The 26636-nt window shown below is 33.6% G+C and overlaps 3 protein-coding genes and 2 pseudogenes across 3 annotated transcripts; 4 read left to right on the forward strand and 1 right to left on the reverse strand.

Annotated features, from left to right (window-relative positions):
* The first annotated feature begins 1119 nt into the window (after nucleotides 1–1119).
* LOC132165148 (umecyanin pseudogene) lies at nucleotides 1120–3376 on the forward strand (annotated as a pseudogene).
* Nucleotides 3377–4242: 866 nt separating this feature from the next.
* On the forward strand, nucleotides 4243–6281 carry LOC132165143 (umecyanin-like; annotated as a pseudogene).
* A 1155-nt stretch (nucleotides 6282–7436) lies between these two features.
* On the reverse strand, nucleotides 7437–8170 carry LOC132164901 (umecyanin-like). Its single transcript, XM_059575413.2, has 2 exons — nucleotides 7942–8170; nucleotides 7437–7842 (listed from the first exon to the last, which is right to left on the reverse strand). The coding sequence occupies exons 1-2, from the start codon at nucleotides 8126–8128 to the stop codon at nucleotides 7526–7528; spliced, it is 504 nt and encodes a 167-aa protein (XP_059431396.2). The 5' UTR covers nucleotides 8129–8170; the 3' UTR covers nucleotides 7437–7525.
* A 1400-nt stretch (nucleotides 8171–9570) lies between these two features.
* On the forward strand, nucleotides 9571–10312 carry LOC132165141 (umecyanin). Its single transcript, XM_059575636.2, has 2 exons — nucleotides 9571–9854; nucleotides 9954–10312. Exons 1-2 carry the CDS (start codon nucleotides 9671–9673, stop codon nucleotides 10268–10270), a joined length of 501 nt encoding a protein of 166 aa, XP_059431619.1. The 5' UTR covers nucleotides 9571–9670; the 3' UTR covers nucleotides 10271–10312.
* Nucleotides 10313–10996: 684 nt separating this feature from the next.
* On the forward strand, nucleotides 10997–17810 carry LOC148583026 (uncharacterized). Its single transcript, XM_088511783.1, has 3 exons — nucleotides 10997–11036; nucleotides 16853–17668; nucleotides 17776–17810. The coding sequence occupies exons 1-3, from the start codon at nucleotides 10997–10999 to the stop codon at nucleotides 17808–17810; spliced, it is 891 nt and encodes a 296-aa protein (XP_088367909.1).
* Nucleotides 17811–26636: the final 8826 nt, after the last annotated feature.

Below are 26636 nucleotides of genomic sequence, written 5' to 3' on the forward strand. Positions count from 1 at the left end.
AAAACGAGTAAATATAAAAGTAAATAAAATCAAAGCATTCACCGTCTGTCAAAGTTTGGTGCCGGTCGCCAATTTTGAAAGAGAGGCTTTGTTGCGCACAATTTCTAAAGGTGACGAAGACCCCATGCATCCATTAAACTACTCTCGTTGCTTCATCAGGTCCTATCACTCCCAATAATCCTCGCATCAATTTTAGTGATTAAAAAAAAAGAAAAAAAAAGAGAGAGATCAGTGCATATATATAACACGTGAATAATACAATTTTTTTTGATATATATATATAACAAGCTAACAAACGAGTGGACCTTCATACGAGCTTGTTCGTGAACATTAACCGATCGAGTTGAATCGAGTTTTGTATATACATTTAACGCCTCACCCCAATAACATAATATTGTCCGCTTTTAGCTCTCTCGAACTATACTTCTCAAGAGGTCACACATCCTGGTACTAGTCTCGCAGAAGCTTAACTGTGGAGGTAGCACCCCACATTGCCTGGGAATAAAAATGTACTTATAGGTATACTTACACAATTCTTGACAACAACACATTTTAAAGTCGTAATGACCATGCATGAATCTATCAGAACTCCACAGTTAAGTGTACTTCTGCAAAAGTAGTATCAGGATGAGTACGTAACCTCATGAGAAGTCTGATTTGAATAAGCCAAAACAAATGATATTGTATTATTGAAGTGGAGTGTTACAATATTATAAGCGTGCAAGTATTGTTTACTAATTGAGCATAATTTCTTCTTCATAATCGACCCGTTTAATAATCGAGTTAAGTTATTCATTTATATATAGCCTTTGCGATCAAATAAGCAAAAACGATTAAAATACCCCTATCTGCAACGTGACTAGAAGGTACATGAATGTGGCAAAACCTAGTTCCATCAATTGTCATGGGGATGGAAACTCATACCTAACTGACCTTTGCAGGGTGAGCTTTGACTGAGGGGAAAGATATAGCGATGACCATACGCAACTGCACACGTATATATATATATGTGATCGCTCTCTTCTATCCATATCCAAAAGCTTTCCTCATCTCCCATAGACAGTTCTAGAGAATCTTTCAGAGAGGGAGTGTCAGGGACGACTTGTGGAACACAGCAACATGGGCAGCCGGATGGGTTTGATCGGGTGGTTGGTCATAGTGGTAGCTATACTACAACTGAGGGGTGCAACTGCTGAGACAGTTTATACGGTTGGGGACAGCCTCGGCTGGGCTGTTCCCCCAAACACCTCCTACTACTCCACCTGGGCTACAACAAATTTACAGACATTCCTTCTTGGCGACTCACTTGGTAAGCAATCAATTAAGCACGAAACTTTTTTCTTTTCGAACAACTTTTTACAGAATTTATAGTCTCTAGCTAGTTCGAATACATTTTGTAGTTTGTTGCATCCTCAATTCTATTATTCAAAATTAGCAATTTGACAAGTTTTATTTGGTGAAGTAGTGAAAATAATAATAATAATAATAATAACTTGAATATTTATGGTATAAATCCAAACCAAAATTTATTAGATTTTATGAAGGATACAAAATCTATCAAAGATCACGGTTGCTTTGAGTTGAGGCTTTGTCCTTTCCTCTAATGGGATGATGCTCAAGAAAGTTTCACAATCAATGATCTTGCATGTAGAGGAAAGCAAACATGACATGTTTGTAAAGTGTATTTTGAGAAGCCATCAATAATTAGATAGTGACTTGGGTAATTTGAGTATTGAGCAGTACGTACCCCTAAATAATATCTTGATCCATATGACATGTTGAAGTCTGTGGATATTGTGAAAAATAACTAAATAATACATATATTTAAAAAATTAAAAAAGGGTGTGTGTATATATATATTAAAGAAGAATAAAAAAAATAGATAATTTTATTAATTATATAAAAAGAATTAACATTTTCTATAGGTTTTAATTTTTTTAGAAAAATATTTTAATAGGCTAATATGATTCTAGTTTTTTACTTTTTACTTAAGAAAGACACCAAGTTCGATGCGTTTTTTATTTTAATTTTTTTAAATTAGGGTCAATAGTTTCAACTCAAAAGTTGACGCTAAACATATTATCAGCATAGACAGACCCTAAATGTTGACGTTGATGTGTTTTATATTACTCGTTTTTTTTTGTTTTTTTTTTATTTTTTTTTATTTTTACTTAGGGTGAATAGCCTTGACTCAAAAGTCAATGCTATTAACTTGTTATCAAGGTCGAATTTTTTGGGCCAACGTTGACTTGTGTTTTGTTTAGGCCCAATAGTGTCGACTTCTATTGACCTATTAGCGTCGAATCTTGAATGTTGACACTAATAATGTCATTAGAGTTGGCTTTGGGGGTTAACGCTTATGTCCTTTCAATTTATTTATTTTTTTGTAATTTTGTTATAACATTAGCGTCAACATTTTGATATGTTATTATTAGCGGCAACTACACTAATAGCTTACTGCTTCAATTCATGCATGGTAAAAAATTCTCGCCAGGTTATTAGTAGCGACATATCGATGTTGACAAAAAGTTGACAATAACATTTTTTTTTAAAAAAAAACATTAGCGTCAATGCTAAAAGTTAACCATTAGCAGTGACTTTTGAAAGTCAGCACTAATAGTGTCGAAACTAATGGCATAATTTCTTGTAGTGTGTTCTAAGAAAATGAGGGTTTAAACCAAATGTTCAAACTCATGCTATAGTTTTGATCAACCAAGCATGCATGAAACTTTTCAAACAACTTTTTACTTAATTTAAAAGTCTCTTGTTCGAATGATGTCTAAGTTTGTTGAATCCTCAGTTTTTTATAATTATTTATATATAATAGGTGATACTTAATTAACCTAAGTTTTTTCAAAATTTGCTGTCTCTCGGACACATTTTGTTAGGTGAATAAGTTGTGAAAAATATATATATACACACGAGTTAACAGTTAGCGGGCAGTTAATAACATGCCTTTTCACATGGAAATGAGTTGGTTTTCTATAAACTTTAAATATCCAGGATTGACATCATGTTATATGAACAAAATAGAGAGATTGACGGATATTGTTTTCTGGCCATCTAATGACCAGAATTCAACTGGACGGGGACGCACATTGTGGCAGAAGTATCAAAGGCTGATTACGATAACTGCACGAAGGTATCATCTGGCTCTGCCAGCCCATTTAAATTTACTCCTCCAACTGTCGGCTCTTACTACATCATCTGCACTGTGGACGACCACTGCGAACGAGGTCAAAAGTTTTCTTTCACCGTTAATGGATCGTCGGCTGAACCGCCCACCTCTGCCGCTTCATCTCTAACCCTCAGTGCCTTATTTGCAGTGATGTCGACCACTTTCATCTATCTTTTTCTTGGCTTATCTTTAAATTAATTAATGTCCCCAAACTATAACGGTTGTTGATTATTATTTATATGTCTTCTTGTTGCTTTAGTGCTTACGTACATATATGCATGTTACATGTACTCTATTATGTAATATGTTACAATAAAAACAATTTATTATTAGTACTGTTTATTGATTGCAAAAATATATATTGCAAATTTATTAAGACTATCATGGCATTGTTTAGAACTTCAGAAGATTATGGAGTTTACCTGTATTGCAAAAATATTTTTGATTAATAAAATTAAGGGAAAAGTCTACATACCCTCTAAAACTATCATTCAATTAACAATATCCTTAAACTTGATTGCATCGATCGTTTTTAAATAAAGCGTCCATACAGGAAAATAGAATTTGATTCTATATATGTATGAGTTGAGGGACTTGGGCTAAGAGGAGACAATATTTTCTACAATTATTCCTGCCATAATTGCAAATTGGTGAACAGTTATCAAGTTTACGAAATGGATTTGTAAGATTAAGACAATATCCCCGTACTCAGTTTTCAGCCAACCTGTACTCCAGCCAGCATTAAAATCTGGGAATAACTTGATTTAAAGTGATCGGATTGCCAAGTGCCCTGTTGGAGGGCAGTCTACCACAAGATATTTCTTTTATTTTTGTAAAGACATTTATTCTAAAAAAAAATCAAAAGATAGTTTTTGAGCTAAAGAATCTGATAAAAATATATTCAGTTCTCAAATGTAACATGTCACATTTTAATAGATGTCATTTTTTAAGCGTTTCGATATCTAAAAATGACTTGCAATTTCATAATACGTGAGGGCAACTGGAGACAGCTTCACAAATATATATATATATATATATATATATATATATATATATATATCAACATGGGCTTGAGCAGGTGGTCGGTGGTTGTGGTAGTTATAGTGATGATGGGTACTGCAACTACTGCAACACTTTGTGAGATTGGGGACAGTGCAGGCTGGGCTGTTCCACCGAGGAACTCCTGCTACGCCATCTGGGCTACCAAAAAGACATTCTTTCTTGGTGCTTCTCTTGGTAATTAAGCTCTATCAACTCCATCAATTTTGGTCATGCATGCATGTAGTTTTGCTCAATCAAGCACAGTTTTATTTTATTTTATTTTTCTTTTCCTTTCAAACAACTTCTTACAAAATTTAATGTCTCAATTCTTGTATTTATAATAGGTAATTAAGCCTTAGAGTAATGCTATGTACCATCTTTTTATTCTCTTAAAATCCTCCTAAAACTTATATGACTTTTAAAACCACCTTTAAGTTTTAGATAAATCATATTTGAATTTTGATTACCACATGTCAGAAATGCATAATTAATTCATTTAACTCAACGGCTTTGGTTTGATCCTTTGAGACTCAACCTCCTAAAAATGCTTACCACATGTCAAAAATACATTTAACTCTAAAAATTTTAACAAACAACCTAAAATAAAAAGTATATAATTAAATTTTTTTTTTCACCTTTATGTCATATCAAAATATTGAAAAAAAAAATTATAAAAAAAAAACACTCTGTAGAAAGTATTAACAAACGGAACTTTTTTTTTTTTTTCTTCAATTTCCATGATGATTACAAAGGAAATTTGTGCTCCTCGGTTCCTCACATATATAGCTATATATACTGAAAGCAATCAACTTCAGTGATATCAAAGACCTTACTTTCATCAATCAATCGGCTACTAGTCGCTCTAAAAACAAATTCACTTTCATGAGTTTGAACATTTGATTTGAAGTCTCGTTGTTCTCACAACATTTTGATAGATTTTGTATAATTAATTCCTAAAATCTAATGAATTTTGGTTAGATTTTATACCATAAATATTCTAGTTAATTTTTTTTTTTTTTTTTTTTTACAACTTATTAACGAAACAAAACTCAAGTATGATTCATCTAAAATTTAATGGTGATTTTAAAAGTCACATCAGCTTTATGATGATTTTAGGAGGATAAAAAGATGGTACTTAACATTATTCTTAAACCATAGCTATTTCTGATATGAAATGGCACCTACAATGAAGTGGCCGGTTCATCTTTTCTTCGGCTAGTGTTTTCTCGATCAGTTCATAGAGCTTAATTTGGCAGTACTTTCTTGCAAAGATCTGACACATGAGACCATTCCATTTCATATTCCATATATCACAAATTGCACATGTAATATCTATTTTAGGACAAAACTCAAGGAATTATGAAATAATTTCTTTTATTTTATATATAGTAAACTATGTAATACTAAGAGCATTTCTTTGTCCCACGTCTCTTTCCAAAAGATAATGCACACAACTATGAACTATATATATCTTATTTCAAATAAAATATGATATTGTAAAAAATAATTGAATAAAGTGAAGAAATTTGTGAGTCTAACTCATCTCATAAAACCAATCCAATAAGAGAGAGTTGCTCATTCCTTATAACATGTCCAAGATCTTGTCCACAGGCAATATGAGACTATTTCTCAACATAAAGAATGGTAGCAAAAGATTGAATTTTTATTTTTATTTTTTTTTCCAAACTTGGGAAGAACTCTAGCCTTTTCTTATTAATAGTTTTTTTTCTTTCTTTTTTTCTTTTTTTACTCTTTTTCATTCTTCTGGTGTTCAAATGGAATGGGACACAAGACGTTGTTGAAGTGACAGAAGACAAATACAATAACTGCAGTACCACTACTCCCATCGGTGCCATAAAAAAAAACCAGCCCCGCAAATTTCACCCTCACTTCCAACGCTACCCGCTATTTCATCTGCACCGTTGATAACCACTGCAAACTTGGCCAGAAGGTGACCATCAGAATTGGAGAGGAGACGGCCTCTGCTTCATCTCTGAGAGTTGATGCCTTGTCTGCAGTTCTCTACGGTGCCATAGCCATCTCTTTCTTTACATTTTTCTGAACTTCTCTATACCATGCATGTATGTTAATTAAAATATATGGAGAATAGAATAACTTATGTACGTGAATACTGTATTGCTGTTTGTTGTAATTTTGTACAAAAAGACCTATTTATGGTTGAATAAAGCCAATTAAAATAGGAAATGCAATTAGAGAATTAATGAAAAATATTGTAGAAGAAATTCACTCTATACAAGGAAATAATCAACCTATATATAAAAGAGGGACATGATTTGGTGAACACATAACCCAATTGATCAACACATACAATAAGGACAAAGGCGGAGAGTATCTGCAAGAGATAGTGACACATAAAATGACAATTGATCTCAATGTGTTTAATACATTCATGAAAAACATCATTATGTATAATTTTAACTGTACTCCAATTGTCCCATAATATATGAAAGCTAGATGTTTGAGGAACACTCATATCCCGTAGAATCCAATGTAGTTAGAGTAGCTTAAAGGTGGTGTTAGCAATGACATGGTACTTAACTTTAGTTATATTGTTTCTTGCTACGCCAAGAGAAAAGGAAATCACCCACTAAAAACCATTAACCGCGCACTAAAGAACCATAACATGTAAAACAAATAGGAAGTTGTTCTTTCCCTTCATTGTTTTTATATTTAAAATATTCGTTGACAAGGGTACAACAGTGCTAACATTCTCGACATTATTATTTCTAAATTATTATCCTCGTACATACAATTAATGTTGATTGCTTTTCTCATTATAAAGTCAATTCACAGATTTTTATTTTCGCTGTAAAAAAAAAAAAAAAAAAAAAAAAATCCAACAAAAGTTGCCTTGTACACGGAATGGACCATTTTTTCCCTTTGGAAAATCTCTGTTACGTGCTGCACTTGGACTCACATAAATAGACGACGTGGCTAAAAACTCCATAGAATAGCTGGAGAAAGAAAAAATCCAACAAAAGTTGCATTGGATACACGGCATGGGATTCCAACTGCTGTCGTAACGTCATTTGCACCATCCGCAACCATTGATATAACGTACGTACGTTGACATGGGACACCCCACAACATTAAAAACGATGAAACGACAAGATAATCAATTGTTTTATTGTAACATATTACAAAATACAGTACATGTATATGTGTAAAAGCACTAAAGCAGAAAGAAGATCACAGATATTATTTTCGTTGCTAGCTAGCTAGTAGAACAATGAGCTAGACAGAAATAAATAATCAACTACATATTATTAATTAATAAATTTAGACTTAAAAGCCAAGGAATAGATAGATGACTGAGGTGGACAGCACTGCAAATAAGGCACCGACGCTGAGAGATGAAGCGGAGGAGAACGTGGGTGATTCAGCAGGCGGTGATCCAACGGTTGGTGTTGAAACGACGGTGAAAGCCAACTTTTGACCTCGTGTGCAGTGGTCATCAACGGTGCAGATGAAGTAGTAAGAATCGGTTGATGGAGGAGTGAATATGACAGGGCTGCCTATATAAGATGATACCTTGGTGCAGCTGTCGTATTCATCCTTTGAGACTTCGGCCACAGTGTGCGTCCCCGTTGTCCAGTTGAAGGCTGGTGATCATCAATATAAAACAATATATTATGTCCATAAAAAAATTGATGTCAAAAAGGAAAAAAAGAAAAGAATATTTGTTGGAGTTGATAGCTTACAAAGTTTGTCGCCGAGAAAGAAAGTCTTGGTGGAAGCCCAGGTGGAGTAGAAGGAGGTGTTTGGGGGAACAGTCCAGCCGACGCTGTCGCCAACCTCGTAAACTGTTGCAGCAGTTGCACCCCTGAGTAATATTATAGCTGCTACCACAATGCCAAACCACCCGATCAAACCAGTGCGGCTGCCCATGTTGCTGTGTGGTGTTCTCGACAACTCCCTGATCTAAATCAAAAAAAGATACAGAGAAACGGTTTATTTGGATATGGATAGAAGAGAGCTGATATATATACATACTTGTGAAGTTGCGTATGGTTATTAACCTTTTACCAAAGATAGAAATTTAAAAAGAGAGAAGCTGCCGTATGGTTTGGCCCATTCAATTCTCCGTCTGGGCACCATTACGCGCTGCTGAAGAATTCAAAGTGACGAAGAGAATAGTTTGTATATTCAAACAAGCAAGTTCAAGTACCCGGCCACCATCTGCGGCTCTTAATTGAATATATATATTCTGGCCGACATATGTAGATCATTCAACGGCCCAACAATGGTGACCGGGTTAATTTTAATGATAATCGTGAAGGGTGGTCGATCGATCACGTGGCAAGCATCTAGCCCAGCCAGCTTAGTAAGATCAGCCTAACCTGAAAAGAACGGAGTTATGTCCTGGGCTGTCGCCCATTGTTTGAAATGGACTGGGCTGGATTATTGCTCCTCAAACAACATCTATTCAAAGTGACGAAGAGAATAGATTGTCAATGATGGGATTCAACATTGATTCCATCTATAAGGCTATAAACATACCAATTCTGAAATAAATGTGAACTCAAATAACATTGTGAGAACACTACTTTATATATGAAATCTACAATCGTTTTGATTGGAATTAAAGAGATATGACATATCCCTCTGCGATAGGTTCAATGGAATGAATTATTCTACGATAGCTTCAATGGGAATGAATTATATATTCTAAGTTTCGTGTTTGAGTATTTTAGTAAATTAAGAGTTACTAAAATGGGTAATGCTAAAGGGAACGTGCACGCCAGTGTTCCCTATATCATGACCCTACTAAAATAAGATAGGCTCATTGAAATATAATTTCAAGAGTATAAGATCGATCACAATAGAGAAATTAAACCCGAGAACTCAAGGATTAAGAAATAGTGAATAAAGTGATGAAAAATTTATAACCGACTTTAATTTCTTTATGGATATTTCATTGAGGTGTCAAGTGCAATTATAAGAAATCAATAAAGCTGTTGATGAATCAAAATAAACACTAGAGTCATAGTAGAATAAATTATAATTAATGATAACAAAAAAACATACAAGTCAAGAAATGACAGGTATCCTAAACTCATTTTAGCTGCATGGGCTAGATGATTGCCACGTGACGTGACCATCCTTCACGATTATCGATCATTAGAACCCGGTCACAATTGTTGGGCTGTTGAATCTGTTCTGGGCGAGAATATTCAAGTAAAAGCCGCCGCAGCTGCTGGCCGGGTTGAACCGAGTACGGAGTACCAATTATATATATATATTGTCTCTCTCTTTTTAAATTTCTATCTTTGGTAAAAGGTTCATAACCATACGCAACTTCACAATATGTATAAATATTAATACAATCGCTCTCTTGTATCCATATCCAAATAAACCATTCCACTGCATCTCGCATAGACAAGTTTAGAGAAAAGTATATACATCTTTTTGATTTAGATACACAGCAATATGGGCAGCCGCACGGGTTTGATCGGGTGGTTTGGCATTGTGGTAGCTATAATATTACTCAGGGGTGCAACTGCTGCAACAGTTTACGAGGTTGGCGACAGCCTCGGCTGGACTGTTCCCCCAAACACCTCCTACTACTCCACCTGGGCTTCCACCAAGACTTTCTTTCTCGGCGACAAACTTTGTAAGCTATCAACTCCATCAAATATTCTTTTCTTTTTTTCCTTTTTGTCGTCATTTTTTTTATGGACATAATATATTGTTTTATATTGATGATCACCAGCATTCAACTGGACAACGGGGACGCACACTGTGGCGGAAGTCTCGAAGGATGAATACGACAACTGCACCAAGGTATCATCTTATATAGGCAGCCCTGTCATATTCACTCCTCCATCAACCGGTTCTTACTACTTCATCTGCACCGTTGATGACCACTGCACCCGAGGTCAAAAGTTGGCTTTCACCGTCGTTTCAACACCAACCGTTGGATCACCGCCTGATGAATCACCCACGTCCTCCTCCGCTTCATCTCTCAGCGTCGGTGCCTTATTTGCAGTGCTGTCCACCTCAGTCATCTATATATTCCTTGGCTTTTAAGTCTAAATTTATTAATTAATATGTAGTTGATTATTTGTTTGTCTGTCTAGCCCATTGTTTTCTATGTGTGTGTAATCTATTTAATTTGTAATGTGATACAATAAAACAATTGGTTACTATTTATCGTTATTGGAGTCAAAACGACCGCGTCTCAATTTTTTTTTTTTTTAGTTGATCAACTAATCGTCAATTTCCCAAAATCATATAATTTCATGGATTATAAGTTTTCGGACACTAAATTATAGTGCTTATACGAGTCGACAGTGTGGTGTACGTTGGAGCCAAGAACTAAGACATAATATTAAAATAAATAAAATGGTTTTTTCTTGGCAATCTAATCGATCTGTTGGGAGACAATTAAAAAGATGATTCAATATATTTTAGAAACAATTTTTTTCTCCTCACAGTTAAATAATGGATTTTATTGTAAATTGCACCTTTAAACTATATACTCATCAGAGGGAAAAACATTATTCTTGAAATAATGAATAATTACTCACTGGGACAATCATACAGGACCTATGCTGAATTAGCTTATAACTCTTCAATTGGATAATGATACTTTTTTAAATAAATATTAAAATATATACTACTTTCGGCCAATTGGTCTTTACATTTCAGAATTTTCCTAGAATTACATTCAAGATAAGTAGAGTACAAATGCTTTAATTTTGTGATTAGATGTAATTGAAGAAAGACAAGATAATAGTGGAGAGAACCGCAGTCATGAAGGCACCAACGGTAAAAGATGAAGCAGAGCTAGAAGGTGCATGTGTCAAAACAGTAATACCGAATTTCTGGCCACGTTTATAGTGGTCGACATCTAGGGAGAATAGTAAGAACCGTAGGTTTCCAATGGTATGATTACTGGAGTCAAAGCAAAAACTGTTCCAGCTGCCTCTTTTGTGCAGTTAAAACCCAATTTGTTTTTAGCGACATTTTCTTCCAAGTAGTAAAGCTTTTATATATTTTTTGAGAACGGTTAGAACATTTGAAATGTCCCGGTCCTACCCCTAGTTAAGGGACATAGTAATATGGACCCTAAGGTTAGTTGGGATTGAGTTGAGCTGGAGCAGGACGGGTTTCGAACCCAAAAGGACCTTTGGGCCAATTTCTAGCGTGGAGCATCGATCCTTAGCCCTAGATGATCGACCCTCTTGTGACCAGATGCAATTTTAGGGTATTCTGAAGCTCTAGTGCGACCATGAAGTCTTCATATTACATGTCCATCGAGATAATGTAAACGCTACCAAGAATCAAGAATATGTAATATCTCGGGTAAACCACATGGAGTTGAACTATGACATGATTCTCATATTACAGCATCTATTATATATATATGTTGTTATAGATATTTTAGCAGAAGACGGATCCCGAAAACCATCTGATTGTTGTGAGGGATTTGATCCGGATCATTTTTTAGGATTTGGACCCCGTGTGGCTCAAGTTCATATGGGATGCTAATGGATCTACCCGCCAGGATATGATAGATATTATCGATCTTTATGTTGTACCTTGTTAAATGTAGGCTTTAATTATGTTTTCAAAACAGTAAATGTGGTATGTAACATATTTTAATGATTGGTCTTTGACCGTGGCATTTGGGAGCTAATCTATGTTATAATGCTTTAAGCTCACTCATGTGATTTATTGTGATTGTGAGTTTAAATTGTAGTTATCTCTACCATCGGTGAAAAGTCTTCTGCTACAGACTCTCTAAGGAGATAATGAGATCCTTAAGTTTCTTCGTGGAATAAGATCAACTGAAAGGCAAACCATTGAGCCAATTATTACTACTTATTTGATTTCATTGGGGCGAAATTAGCTCATTAGAAAGAAAAAAAAATAATAATAATAAAAATTGACAACACGCTTTTGCCTGGCTATTGTATTATCATATAACAATACAATACAAAAAAAAAAATAAATAAATAAAGAAGGTATAGTTGTTAATGTGCTTTTTTTTTCTTTTTTTCCTTTTTTTAAGTGTTATGAAATGTTATAAATGGTGAAAAAGAATTTGGAGTATTTTATGTTTGAAGTTATTTACTAATATCTTTATTTTGAAAAAAATAAAAAATAAAAAATAAAACCAAAATCAAAATTTTAGTTTTATTTTTTATTTTTTTCATCTTGTGCAAATATTTTTGTCATTTTAAGTCGCGAAGTGGAGACACTATAACCCCTATGATAAATTGGCGGGAACATTACAAAATTAAAAGATAGGGGATATAGCAATTAAACATGGTGGTAAATTGAGAGAAATATGTGAAAAATGGACTGCAAAATATATGCATCGTGGTCCCATATTAAGATTTGGCAATCCACAAAATTCTATCATGCAAGGTACGTGTATATATATATATACCGATAATGGTCCAATTTCTAGCATGGAGGATCGATCCTTAGCCCTAGATGATCGACCCTCTTGTGACCAAATGCAATTTTAGGGTATTCTGAAGCTCTAGTGTGACCATGAAGTCTTTATATTACAGGTTCATCGGGATAGGAGTTGAACGATGACATGATTCTCATATTACAGCATCTACTATATTTATATTGCATTCATAATTAAATTAATAAATTATGACTCACATTAATGTTACATGTCATTTATAAACTAAGATCACCATATAATGGCATGTACGTCATGTACATTTATACTCACTAAGTCGTCAGACTTACTCTTATATCTATTTCCCTATATATATATATATATATATATATATATATATATATATATATATGTTGTTATAAATATTTTAGTAGAAGATGGATCTTGAAAACCATCTAGTTGTTGTGAGGGATTTGATCCGGATCATTTTTTAGGATTTGGACCCCGTATGGCTCAAGTTCATATATGATGCTAATGTAGCTACCCGCTAGGATATGATAGATATTATCGATCTTTATGTTGTACCTTGTTAAATGTAGGCTTTAATTATGTTTTCAGAACAATAAATGTGGTATGTAACATATTTTAATTATTGGTCTTTGACCGTGGCATTTGGGAGCTAATCTATGTTATAATGCTTTAAGCTCACTCATGTTATTTATTGTGATTGTAAGTTTAAATTATAGTTATCTCTATCCATTAGTGAAAAGTCTTCCGCTGCAGACTCTTTTAAGAGATAATGAGATCCTTGAGTTTTGTTCTTCGTGGAATAAGATCGACTGAAAGGCAAACCATTGAGCCAATTACCACTTAATTGATTTTATTGGAAAGTTACATATTGTGTTTAAGAAAAGTAATAAAATAGCTAAGATGATAGCTCTCAACAAAGTTGGTGATTACAGCGGGGGATTATGGCAAGCTAGTGGACTAAAAATTGTAGTCGAAAGGTCTTATAATAAATGACTAAGTTAGGAGCAAAATGACTCCAGGCAAACAGGTAAACTTTATATGGTGGGGGAGGTCAAACAGTCGCTAAGATGGGCTGAGAAGAGCCTTGATATGAGAGGAGTGAAAAGAAGATAAAATCTAAGACTCAAACCAAAAGGACAACTACGATGCATATTCATTCATTCACTATTAATTGTTATTGCTTTAATAAATCGACAATTCTTTTATATTATTGAATCAATTGACTTATTTGTTTGCCTGTGTGATTGTGGTAACCTTACAATTACATAGATATTGTTGTAGTGCTTACAGGTTTGGATGATTTGGGTAATCTAATGGGTGTGCTTAGATGTCTTTTCTTGAAGTGCTCAAGGATCTCAAGCTTGTGGAGTTTTGACTTGAGTTAAGTTTGTCAGTTAGATTTTTATTAATGCCTTGTTTGGCATGTTTTAGTACTTTTGTATAAACGATAATGTTTTAATTGTAAATAATTTATATAATGAATTAGAAGCTTCGGTACATTCTTTTGAAGTTTATGTTGTCTTTTAGAAGAACAAATTTAGTATTGTATTTTCCGTTGCAAAATTTATATCTATAATGTTGTAACATCACGTGGAAATTAAACTGGTGATTTTTGCTTACTGTTTTTCTGGTTCAAATATCGGGGCATCAAAAAATGTTTGAAAGCATGCTAGGGTTTTTCTGTTTTCTTAGTTGCAGTGTTTAAACAGTGTACCACAGGGCCTTTGACTTATAATCTTGGATCTACTTCTATAAACACCATGGTTGAACATTATTCGACCGCGACCAAACATCTCTTTGGCTCCTTGTGTAACACTTTCATTCGAACTAGCTTTGACCGAGATAATAACTAAGGCCCTTTGAGGTATTTTGTAAAACTCAGTTATTCAACCTTGTTTGAATTTTTTTCAACCACCCTTGCGAATGAGCCTCTCGGAAGCTTGAATTTTAACATACTTAAATTCCTCGTTCGACCGTCCTTTGACCACCATTGTGACTAAGCCTCTCGGGAACTTAGATCTTTTAGATGTACCAAGTTGCACTCGAACTCCTTTGACCGGTAGTCTCTGATCTTTAGTTTTCACCACAATTTGGACTCCAAATCAAGAACCAACTTGACAGCCTTAATTAGACTCATAATCAAACTAGCTTTGACAATGAATTTGAGTCAAACTTTATTTTCGATGCTAATTCAGTTGCAAATTTGCCAGCTAAAAGACCTAGCAGTGTTGAATCAAAATCGGTGCAAATTGGAATTTTCTGTCACCCCTGTCAGTGTTCGCAATATCTACGGCAACTTAGTACTATGGCATAAAGCTGAAGTCAGTCTTCACCTTCTCTAAGTATACCCTGTAAGAATTTAATATCCCACATGACATGGCACATATGAGTATTTATTAGGCTTCTTAAGTTATGAGATTATTTAATCCTAATCCTTAATAAACTGTTGGTTAATTAATTAAGAGAAGTGGTTTCCTATTAAATTAACTCTTACTTTGATGGGAAGTTGAGTTATAAAGGAATAAAGGAAACCGGTCCTCTCTCTGCCCTATAAATGTACGCAATTTCCATCATCTTCGTGTACCTTAAGTGGGTCAAGTGAGAGAAACTGATTTCTAGTATTTAGGCTTTTAAAGAAGAATTAAAGAAGCAATGGATTCTGGTATGTTTTCTTTTATCAATTTATTGTGAAATTCATGATAGTTAAGATCTTGAAGTTATAGTATGTTATGTCTATTTTATGTTTTACATGTGGTATCAGAGCCTTAGTTGTAACTTTCATGATTTTCCATTAAGAAATATGTTAAATATTAATAGTTAACCTCTTAATTAAATCCGTATCTATCGTAATTTATTTTTGCATATGCCAATGTGATGTTTTTGTATTTGTCACTTGTGTATGCAAAACTAAAACGACTAGATGCTAAATTGAGGTTTCTATAATTATAGTACATTGAATTTGGAATCTATATTTATTTATGCATGTCATGTACACCTATTTCGTAATTATGATTTATGACATGTGACTGATTAATGATACTCTTCATGAAACGTCCCAACATATAGGTATATTGGTGATCTCTTTTAGGTTATCATTTCTAAAAGAGTTATTGCGTGGACAATAAAGAATTGGGACCCTACTACACGAATTGCACTTGCTATTAATTGTTTGTATTATTATGGTATAAAATAAATATTTTGCTGTTACGGTTTATGTCATTTTGCTAATATATTCAGAAGCCATTTTGGTACGTGTTTGGCATATATGATTCTGAGTTTGGCATAAAGTGCATAATTACAAAACATATGCACCATTAAAAGCATGAACTCGTGGATGTTATGTGCAATAAAGGCTAGTTCAGTCTTTATTATGTACGTATGAACGATAAACCTTCTCAATGTTTATTGTGTACACATGTATGTCTTTATTTCTATATGATTAATCGAGCTCTTTCTTTTATTATGCAAAACTCTTAGTGCACAGTTTAGAAATATCATTTAATGCAAATTATAAATATTGACAGATGCAAAAGTTTTATGTAAATATATTTGCTATTCGCAAAATTCATTGCTCCAAATTTACTGTTGCTTTAAAGAATTGAATTAATGTTATGACAGTAAATGTTGTCTTTAAGAGATTGATTATTTTATTTCATGTATTACTTTTGTTATCTATAAACATGAATATTTATGTGAATCAATGTTAAAAAGGCATATTATGACTATTCGGTTTGCATTGTCATTATTTCGAATTGAGATCTATATTATGAAATAGTTTGGTGATCACCAAAGTGACCCAACTAAAAGGATACATAGATTTCAAGTCGTATGTTAGAAACTTAATACCCATATCCCAGGTATTAAGATAATGGCATTGCAAATTTTTGACGGTTTTTCTAATCACATGAATATTTTGGATAGGCCCAAAGGTGCACCACCTTTCAAGTGATTGATAAACTAAGATGGGATAATTAATGTGCATCCTTAATTGAGAGTTGGAACCGGATACCCAAAGGTAACGGACCTATCGAATTACGGATGCATTATTAATTATTCCTATAGGTGAAAGGGAATCACCATAATGATCATATATATATTTTTAGTATATCGTAATTTCCACCCAAAGGTGAATTGCGGTAGTACTACTTAAAATATTATTTTATTTTTGATAACTCATAGCATTAATATAGTGAGCATTTATTTTATTGCTGTGTCAGTTCCTATTTCGCTACATTCGCATGCTTCATCTGTTCCGATTCTTAATGGAACAAATTTCTCTAACTGGTCTGAACAAGTTCAGTTTCACCTTGGTGTTCTGGATCTTGATTTGGCACTCCGGACTGAGAAACCGCCTGCTATTACTGATTCAAGCAGTGCGGAAGAAGAGGCATTATACATGTCTTGGGAAAGATCGAACAGATTGAGCATTATGTTTATGCGAATGAGCATAGCGAATAATATTAAGTCAACACTTCCTAAATGTGATAGTGCTAAAGAATTCTTTACAACTGTGGAAGAACGTTTCCGTTCAGCTGACAAGTCTCTTGCTGGGACATTGATGGCTGAACTTACCACCATGAAATTTGATGGTACACGTGGGATGCATGAGCATATCCTTGAAATGACAAATCGAGCTGCTAAATTAAAGGCTCTTGGGATGAATGTGGATGAATTTTTTCTTGTACAATTTATCTTGAATTCCTTGCCTTCTCAATATGGGCCATTTCAAATTCATTACAACACTATTAAAGATAAGTGGAATGTAAATGAATTGGCCAGTATGCTTGTTCAAGAAGAGGCAAGACTTAAGCAACAAGGATATCATTCTGTTCATCTTGTAAGTCATGGAGCCAAAAAGAAGTGGAAGAAACCTAAGAAGGGCAAAAAGATAGAGTCACCTAAAGTTAATGGACCTCCTCAAGTAATTGAGGTTCATCAAAAGGGACTAAACAGTGTTAAGTGCCATTTCTGCAGAAAGTTTGGGCATGTTCAGAAAGATTGCCTCAAACGTAAGGCATGGTTCGAAAAGAAAGGTAAGCCTTTAGCTTGCGTATGTTTCGAATCAAATCTTACTGTTGTTCCTTCCAATACTTGGTGGATTGACTCAGGTTCTACTGTTCATGTTTCTAATTCGATGCAGGGCTTCCTTACAATCCAGAATTTAAACCCAAATGAAAATTTCATAGTCATGGGAAATGGGGTTAAAGTTCAAGTTGTTGCCATCGGAACCTTTCGTTTGTTTCTAGATACTGGTTGTTATCTAGATTTGTTTCAGACTCTTTATGTTCCTTTTATTTCTCGAAATTTGGTTTCTTTATCTAAACTTGATCTTGATGGTTATTCCTTTACATTCCGCAATAAAAGATTCAATTTATTTAAAAACACCTCTTTTGTTGGTTCAGGGAATTTATGTGATGGTCTTTATAAATTGAATCTTAATAGCCATTTTGCTGAAAGCCTTCTAACTCTGCATCATAATGTTGGAACTAAACGTAGCCTGATTAATGAAAATTCTTCCATCTTGTGGCATAAAAGACTGGGTCATATATCCAGAGAAAGATTAGAAAGATTAGTAAAAGATGAGATTCTTCCGAATCTAGATTTTTCTGATTTTGGTGTGTGTGTGGATTGTATTAAGGGAAAACAAACCAAACACACAAAGAAAGGTGCTACAAGAAGTGGAGGACTTCTTGAAATTGTCCATACAGACATTTGTGGACCTTTTGACTCACCATCTTTTAGTAGAGAAAAATATTTTATCACCTTTATTGATGATTTTTCACGTTATTGTTATATCTATTTGTTGCATGAAAAATCTCAAGCAGTAAATGCTTTGGAGGTATACATTACTGAGGCTGAAAGACAATTAGATAGAAAAGTGAAAGTTGTCAGATCAGACAGAGGTGGCGAGTATTATGGAAGGTATGATGGATTGGGTCAATGCCCTGGCCCATTTGCTAAACTCCTTGAAAAGCATGGCATTTGTGCACAATACACTATGCCAGGTACGCCTCAGCAGAATGGAGTAGCTGAAAGGCGTAATCGTACTCTAATGGATATGGTTAGGAGTATGTTAAGTAATTCCTCTTTACCCATTTCATTGTGGATGGAAGCCCTTAAGACCGCTGTATATTTATTGAATAGAGTCCCTTCTAAAGCAGTTCCAAATACTCCTTTTGAACTGTGGACTGGAAGGAAACCAAGTTTAAGACACCTGCATGTTTGGGGTTGTCCTGCGGAGGCTAGAATTTACAATCCACATGAAAAGAAATTGGATTTGAAAACCATTAGTGGTTACTTTATTGGTTATCCAGAAAAATCCAAAGGGTATAGGTTTTACTGTCCTACACATAGTACGAAAATTGTTGAAACCGGTAATGCCAGATTCCTTGAGAATGGTGAAATCAGTGGGAGTGATAAATCACAAAATGTGGTTATTCAAGAAGTTAGGGTAAAAGTCCCACTACCCATAACTTCTAAAGAAGCTGTTGTTCCTACAGTTGTACAATCATTTGACATTGTTGAACAACAAGTTATTGATCAATCACTCCATGATGAGATTATCACCAATGAACCAATTATAGAAGAATCACAAGGAATAGCATTAAGAAGGTCTCAAAGAGAACGAAGATCTGCTATTTCAGGTGATTATGTTGTTTATTTACAAGAATCTGATATTGATATAGGGACAAGTAAGGATCCGGTTTCATTTTCACAAGCCATTGAAAGTAATGATTCTGTTAAATGGATTGATGCCATGAATGATGAGTTGAAATCAATGGACCAAAATAAAGTTTGGGATCTCGTTGAATTGCCTGAAGGATTTAAGACAGTCGGGTGTAAATGGGTCTTCAAGACCAAGTGCGACTCACATGGCAATATTGAACGATATAAAGCCAGGCTTGTGGCCAAAGGTTTTACTCAGAAAGGAGGCATTGATTATAAGGAGACATTCTCTCCTGTGTCTAAGAAGGACTCACTTAGAATCATTATGGCTTTGGTAGCTCATTATGATTTAGAGTTGCATCAAATGGACGTGAAAACTGCATTTTTGAATGGGAGTTTAGAGGAGGAAGTCTATATGGACCAACCTGAAGGTTTCTTAATAAAGGAAAAAGAGCACATGGTTTGCAAATTAAATAAGTCAATATATGGACTTAAACAAGCTTCCAGACAATGGTATCTTAAGTTCAATGATACCATTACTTCCTTCGGTTTTAAGGAAAACACTGTTGATCGGTGTATATACTTGAAGGTTAGTGGGAGCAAGTTTATGTTCCTAATTCTATATGTTGACGACATATTGCTTGCTAGTAGTGATCTTGGTTTATTGCACGAAACCAAGGAATTTCTCTCTAAGAACTTTGAAATGAAAGATATGGGTGAGGCAACCTATGTGATAGGAATAGAAATATTCCGAGATCGATCACGTGGATTGTTAGGGTTGTCTCAAAAACAATATATTGAAAGAGTTTTAGAGAGATTTGGCATGGAGAACTGTTCATCTAGTGTTGCTCCAATTCAAAAGGGGGATAAGTTTAGTCTCATGCAATGTCCACAGAATGAATGGGAACGTAAACAAATGGAAAGAATTCATTATGCTTCAGCGGTAGGAAGCTTGATGTATGCACAGACATGCACTAGGCCAGACATCAGTTTTGCAGTTGGTATGCTGGGGAGATACCAAAGCAATCCTGGAATGGATCATTGGAAAGCTGCAAAGAAAGTGATGAGGTACTTACGAGGAACAAAAGACTACATGCTCACTTTTAAGAGATCTAATCACTTAGAGGTGATTGGCTACTCCGATTCAGACTTTGCCGGATGTGTTGATAGTAGAAAATCAACTTTTGGTTATCTATTTTTGTTAGCTGGAGGAGCAATCTCATGGAAAAGTGCAAAACAGACCATCATTGCTTCATCCACAATGGAAGCTGAATTTGTGGCATGCTTTGAGGCCACTATTCATGGCTTATGGTTGCGGAACTTTATTTCAGGACTTGGAATTGTCGACACTATTGCCAAGCCACTGAAAATTTATTGTGATAATTCTGCAGCTGTGTTTTTCTCCAGGAACGACAGATATTCTAATGGTGCTAAACATATGGAGATTAAATATTTTGTCGTTAAGGAGGAAGTTCAGAAACAAAGAGTGTCTATAGAACATATTAATACAGAGCTCATGATTGCAGATCCATTAACAAAAGGGTTACCACCAAAGACATTTAAGGAACACGTTAACAGAATGGGTCTTAATTGTAACCCGTTGTGCCCATAATGTTTATGGATTGCATAATGTTTGTTTATGTTATTAGACATTTTTAAGATCTCATTAAATATGTTTCTGATTTTCCTGTTTTCCATTTTGTACGTACATATAAGATTGGATGAATGACAACAGGGATAGTCTTTAAAAAAAAAAGACATTTTTGTGGACCATTTTTTAGACACTTCTCATTTATGAACCATGATTGAACAGGTTGCTAGTGTTGTGGTACATGGAAGGGACTATGTCGCCTTTTGATGTACAACCGCCATGACTCACACTAGTAGGTTGTTTGATTGTGGTATTTATGATGACCAAATTAAAGTAAGGATGGATTAGATTTTTGCGCACCTAACGTTAATCTCATTGAGTCTAAAACAATATTAGTCATATGGGCCAAGTGGGAGAATGTAAGAATTTAATGTCCCACATGACATGGCACATATGAGTATTTATTAGGCTTCTTAAGTTATGAGATTATTTAATCCTAATCCTTAATAAACTGTTGGTTAATTAATTAAGAGAAGTGGTTTCCTATTAAATTAACTCTTACTTTGATGGGAAGTTGAGTTATAAAGGAATAAAGGAAACCGGTCCTCTCTCTGGCCTATAAATGTACGCAATTTCCATCATCTTCGTGTACCTTAAGTGGGTCAAGTGAGAGAAACCGATTTCTGGTATTTAGGCTTTTAAAGAAGAATTAAAGAAGCAATGGATTCTGGTATGTTTTCTTTTATCAATTTATTGTGAAATTCATGATAATTAAGATCTTGAAGTTATAGTATGTTATGTCTATTTTATGTTTTACATACCCCTCCCCCCCCTCCCCCCTTTTTTTTTTTTTTTTTTCAATAGGTCTAATAAAATTACTACTTTATATCACCATTATCAATTTCGTCCACATTAATTCAAAACATTTCGTATTGATGGGGCAGTTGGGTAATCATGCATCCTCATATTTATTTTCTATTGGGTACAATTTTCTTATATTACTTTTAACTTTTTCTAAGGACTTTAGAGGTTACTTTCTTCAAAATAAAGCCTCAATTGATTTTCTACACATTCTCTTAGTAATTAGCTCATTAGAAAGAAAAAAGATAATAATAATAAAAATTGACAACACGCTTCTGGCTAGCTATTGTATTATTATATAACAAAACAAAAAAAACAAAAAAAACAAAAAAACAAAAAAAAAAGAAGAAGAAGAAGAAGGTATAGTTAATTGTTAATGTGCTTTTTTTTTTTTAAGCGTTATGAAATGTTATAAATGTAAAAAAGAATTCGGAGTATTTTATGTTTGGAGTTATTTACTAATATCTTTATTTTGAGAAAAAAAAAAGAAAAAAAAAACCAAAATCAATTTTGAGTTGTTGTTGTTTTTATTTTAAAAAAAAAAAAAAAAAAAAAAAAATTCTCTTTTTTTTTCGTAATTTTTCATCTTGTGCAGATATTTTTGTCATTTTAAGTCGCGAAATGGAGACACTGTAACCCCGATGATAAATTGGCGGGAACATTACAAAATTAAAAGATAGGGGATTATAGCAATTAAATATGGTAGTAAATTGAGAGAAATATGTGAAAAATGGACTGTAAAATATATGCATCGTGGTCCCATTAAGATTTGGCAATCCACAAAATTCTATCATGCAAGGTATATATATATATATATATATACCGATAATGGGCCAATTTCTTATTGACGAAGTTATGATATTTGTGGAGCTTTTTTTTTTTTTATAGGTTAAATGTCAAAAAATTGTAATATTCTCTATAAGGAAATGCTAGGTGTTCTTCTAGTGTTCTCCTGATGTCATTCCAACTGTGATTTGACTTTTAAAATCATCAATAAATTAAAAGTAAATAATAATAATCTCAAACTCAACGATAATTTTAAAAGCTACATCATAGTTGAGAGAATACCTAGCATTTCCCTTCTCTATATATCCCCGATCTATTTTATTGTGTTGCATTTAACAATGTACATGATATTACGTCATTTAAAAATTTCAAATGAAGTGGCACTATATTTATTGTGATCCTCTCAATTTCAAGTGAAATAGAGATGAACCATTTTATCATCCAAATTAGACTTCATACCATGTAACGGTGTATATATTGCCTATGTTGCCACGTCATTTAAAAAGTTTAAATAATGTAATACTATATACACCATTAGATATTCACCATGTAATAACATATACAATACCATTAAATTTTGTAAAATCTAATTTTGATAACGAAATAGATCTTTCCATTAATTCATTCTTATCTCTATTACAAACTTTGGATTTTGAACCTTAGCCACCTCTATAAAGCAACATACGATGTGCAAACACTTGTATTAAATAGTTGGACAAAAGCCAAAATGACATTTACTCCCTAATACACTGGGAGATTTCTAAATTTTCTACCTTCGTCCATGGTTGCCCCTTCCGGCCACTGGAGGACTTGGAGGCGGGTTTGCCGGAACTCGATCTAGTTCAAAGATTGTTCGTTGTTTCACAAAGACAGCTTTGGGCAATTCTTTCTCATCTCTTGCTGCATAAGCCAACTCCGGCATCTTCTCACCTAAGTGTTGCACCAAAGTAATTATATACCACGAAATATTCATAGAAGAGAAAAATAAATAAATAAAAGAAACTAGCAATTGGCCTTAAAATTAAGATGAAAACACACAGTTCAATTAATTGGAAGTAGACACATGAAATAGACCGCGGGTGACGGGTTCATTAGTGTTGATCGGGAAGGAAGTAAGTGAGTCTGTTTGGCCCTGCGATTTTGTGGGTAAAAAGAGTATTTTTATACAAAATCGCAAGAAGGATGTGTACTCTTACCAGCGGCAGACTTGTTCCATGCAAGATGTAGGATAATAAATACCAGAAAACCAAGCAAGAGGTGTCCCTTCATCTCAGGCCTCATGTTGCTGCTATATGGGGAAAGCTGTGAATAATGCAATAATATATACTAGTTTGTTCATCTTTGTGCAGCATATATACTGCAGCCTTCCCGTCGCCTAGTCTTTCACGGTACCGGCCGGTCAAATTTGGAGGGCTTGATGGTCCTTTTCAGTGACTTCTTTGACACAATTTTATTTTATTTTATTATTTTTTTTTTTTTTTGCACAAAACAGAGAGATGAGATTCAAACTAGTGACCAGCTCTTTATAAAGCATAGTCTCAGCTGATTGAATTACCTCTTAGACTTAACACATAATTAAGATGATAAACATAGTTCAATTGATTTTTATTTTTTTTTTACTTGTTCGCAATAAACGGGGAGAAGAGATTCAAACTAGTGATCACCTCTTTATGAAATATAGTTCCCAACTGATTGAGTTACCCCTTGCGACTTGACACATATAATTAAGATGATAAACACAGTTCAATTGATTTTTTTTCTTTCCTTTTTTTACAAATATATATAAGTCCCTTGCATGTGTTGCTGGTCCTTGAAGACCAGATGTTTTGTCTTTGGTGTGGATATCCTATACCTAAAGATGAACTGGATCATACAATTCAAGACTTACCAACTTGGTCTTTAATGGAGACTCAAGGATGAGAATGGAATATATATGTGTTGCTGCTCCTTGAAGACCAGATGTTTTTTCTTTGGTGTGGAATTCCTATACCTAAAGAATAACGGGTCATACACTTCAAGACTTACCAACTTGGTCTTTAATGGAGACTTAAGGATGAGGACGGAATATATATATATATATATATATAGGGAATTCACTGGGGGGAATGTTCCGATACTGGATCCTCTTCCTATGCTAAAGTTAGTTCCTTTCTATTCTTTTGTAAACATTGGGGGGCAAACAAACTTGAAAATGACTTTCTCCAATTTGTATTTTTTTTTTTTTTTTTAATTATAAGGACATAGTTGAAATAAATTTTATTTAAAAAATATATGCTTCTCACATGCTATTTAATAATAATAATAATAAAAAATAAAAAAAAAATAAAAAAAACATGTATTTTTACATGAAAAATGACACATGTCATTTTTATAGAATATGTTTGATAAATTTTCTCTAACCTATTCTATAAAAATAACATGTGTCACTTTGATCATTTAAATCAATCAAGGTGTTATTTCTTTTCAATTTAAGACCATCCCTCATTTTCTTCCTTTCCTTTTACTGAGCCAAGTTGAAAAATCATCTAAATTAAGTTCCAACTACAAAAATCATACGACAAGAGTTTTTATTTCAAACTTCATTTAATATGTCAAGTCGAATAATCTAATAGAAATCTAATAATAATTAAAGTGTACGTGCCCATATATGTCACACACTATTTAATTAGATACAAATTAAATTAACATAAGTTTCACTAATTAATTAAATTCATGTGCCAAACTATACCCATGTTGTGCCATTCATACTTGGGACATTTTACACTTAACTATTGCCATGTTCTAATTACATGAAATATGTTAAGACTGAAAATTTGAAATTACCAGTATTTTGCTGTCTAAAGACTAAATTTGTTAGCAATTTGGATAGTAATTATGAGAAATTTTATGTGGAACTCACTTGTTCGAATAAATTTTCGGCTGCACAATCATCTATCCGAACAGACGAGTCTCTCATAATTACCATCCAAATTGCTAGCCGAAAATCTCAATTTGTTAAAAAGGTCCATGTAAAAGCAATTGCTCCTACCACTCCACCTGGGCTTCCAGCAATACATTCTTTCCCGGCGACAAACTTTGTATGCTATCGATCGACTCCATCAAATGGTCATTTCTTTTTACCTTTTTGGCATCATTTTTATGAACAAAGGATTATCTATCTATTTCGTGGCTTTTAAGTCTAAATTTATTAATCAATGTCCGCAAAATTATAACAATATATATTTGATTATTCTATTTAATTTGTAATATGATACAATATTATTAAAACAATTGTTTACTATTGTTTACTATTTGTCGTTGGAGTCAAAACGTCCACGTCTCAATTTTTTTATTTGATTTTATAGTTGATCAACTAATCCTCAATTGCCCAAAATCATATAATTTCATGGATTATAGAAGTTTTCGGACAGTATGATCCAGATCCTCTGGAATTCGTAGGGGAATTCTTGTTTTTGAAATTTTAGATCTAGACCATCCATTTTCATCCAAGAGCCATTATCCTGCCACGTGTCTCATTACTAATAAAATAATAATAAATTTTTAATGATATTAATAAGAGATATGCGATAGTGCAATAAAAAGACCATTTTTATTATTTTATTAATAGTGAAACACATGTCAGGATAATGGCTATTGGATCAAAATGAATGGCTTGAATCTTAAATTTAAAAAACTAGTTAAAATTTTCTTAAAAATTTCAGGAGATCCGAATCCGTAAATTAGTGCTTATACAAGTCCGATAATGTGGTGTTGGAGCCAAGAACTAAGACATAATATTAAAATAAATAAAATGATTTTTTTTCTCGGCAATGTAATCTGTTGGGAGACAAAAAGATGATTCAATATATTTCAGAAACAATTTTTTCTCATCATAGTTAAATAATGGATTTTATTGTAAATTGTACCTTTAAACTACAAACTGAGAGGGAAAAACATTATTAGCTTATAACTATATATCCAATTGGATAATGATACTTTTTTTTAATAAATATTAAAATATATACAACATTCGGCCAATTGTTCTTTACATTTCAGAATTTGCCTAGAATTACATTTAAGATAAGTAGAGTACTTCAAATGCTTTAATTTTGTGATAT

This window comes from Corylus avellana, chromosome 11 (genome assembly GCF_965113065.1).
Source record: "Corylus avellana chromosome 11, dhCorAvel1.hap1.2, whole genome shotgun sequence".
Taxonomy (NCBI): domain Eukaryota; kingdom Viridiplantae; phylum Streptophyta; class Magnoliopsida; order Fagales; family Betulaceae; genus Corylus; species Corylus avellana.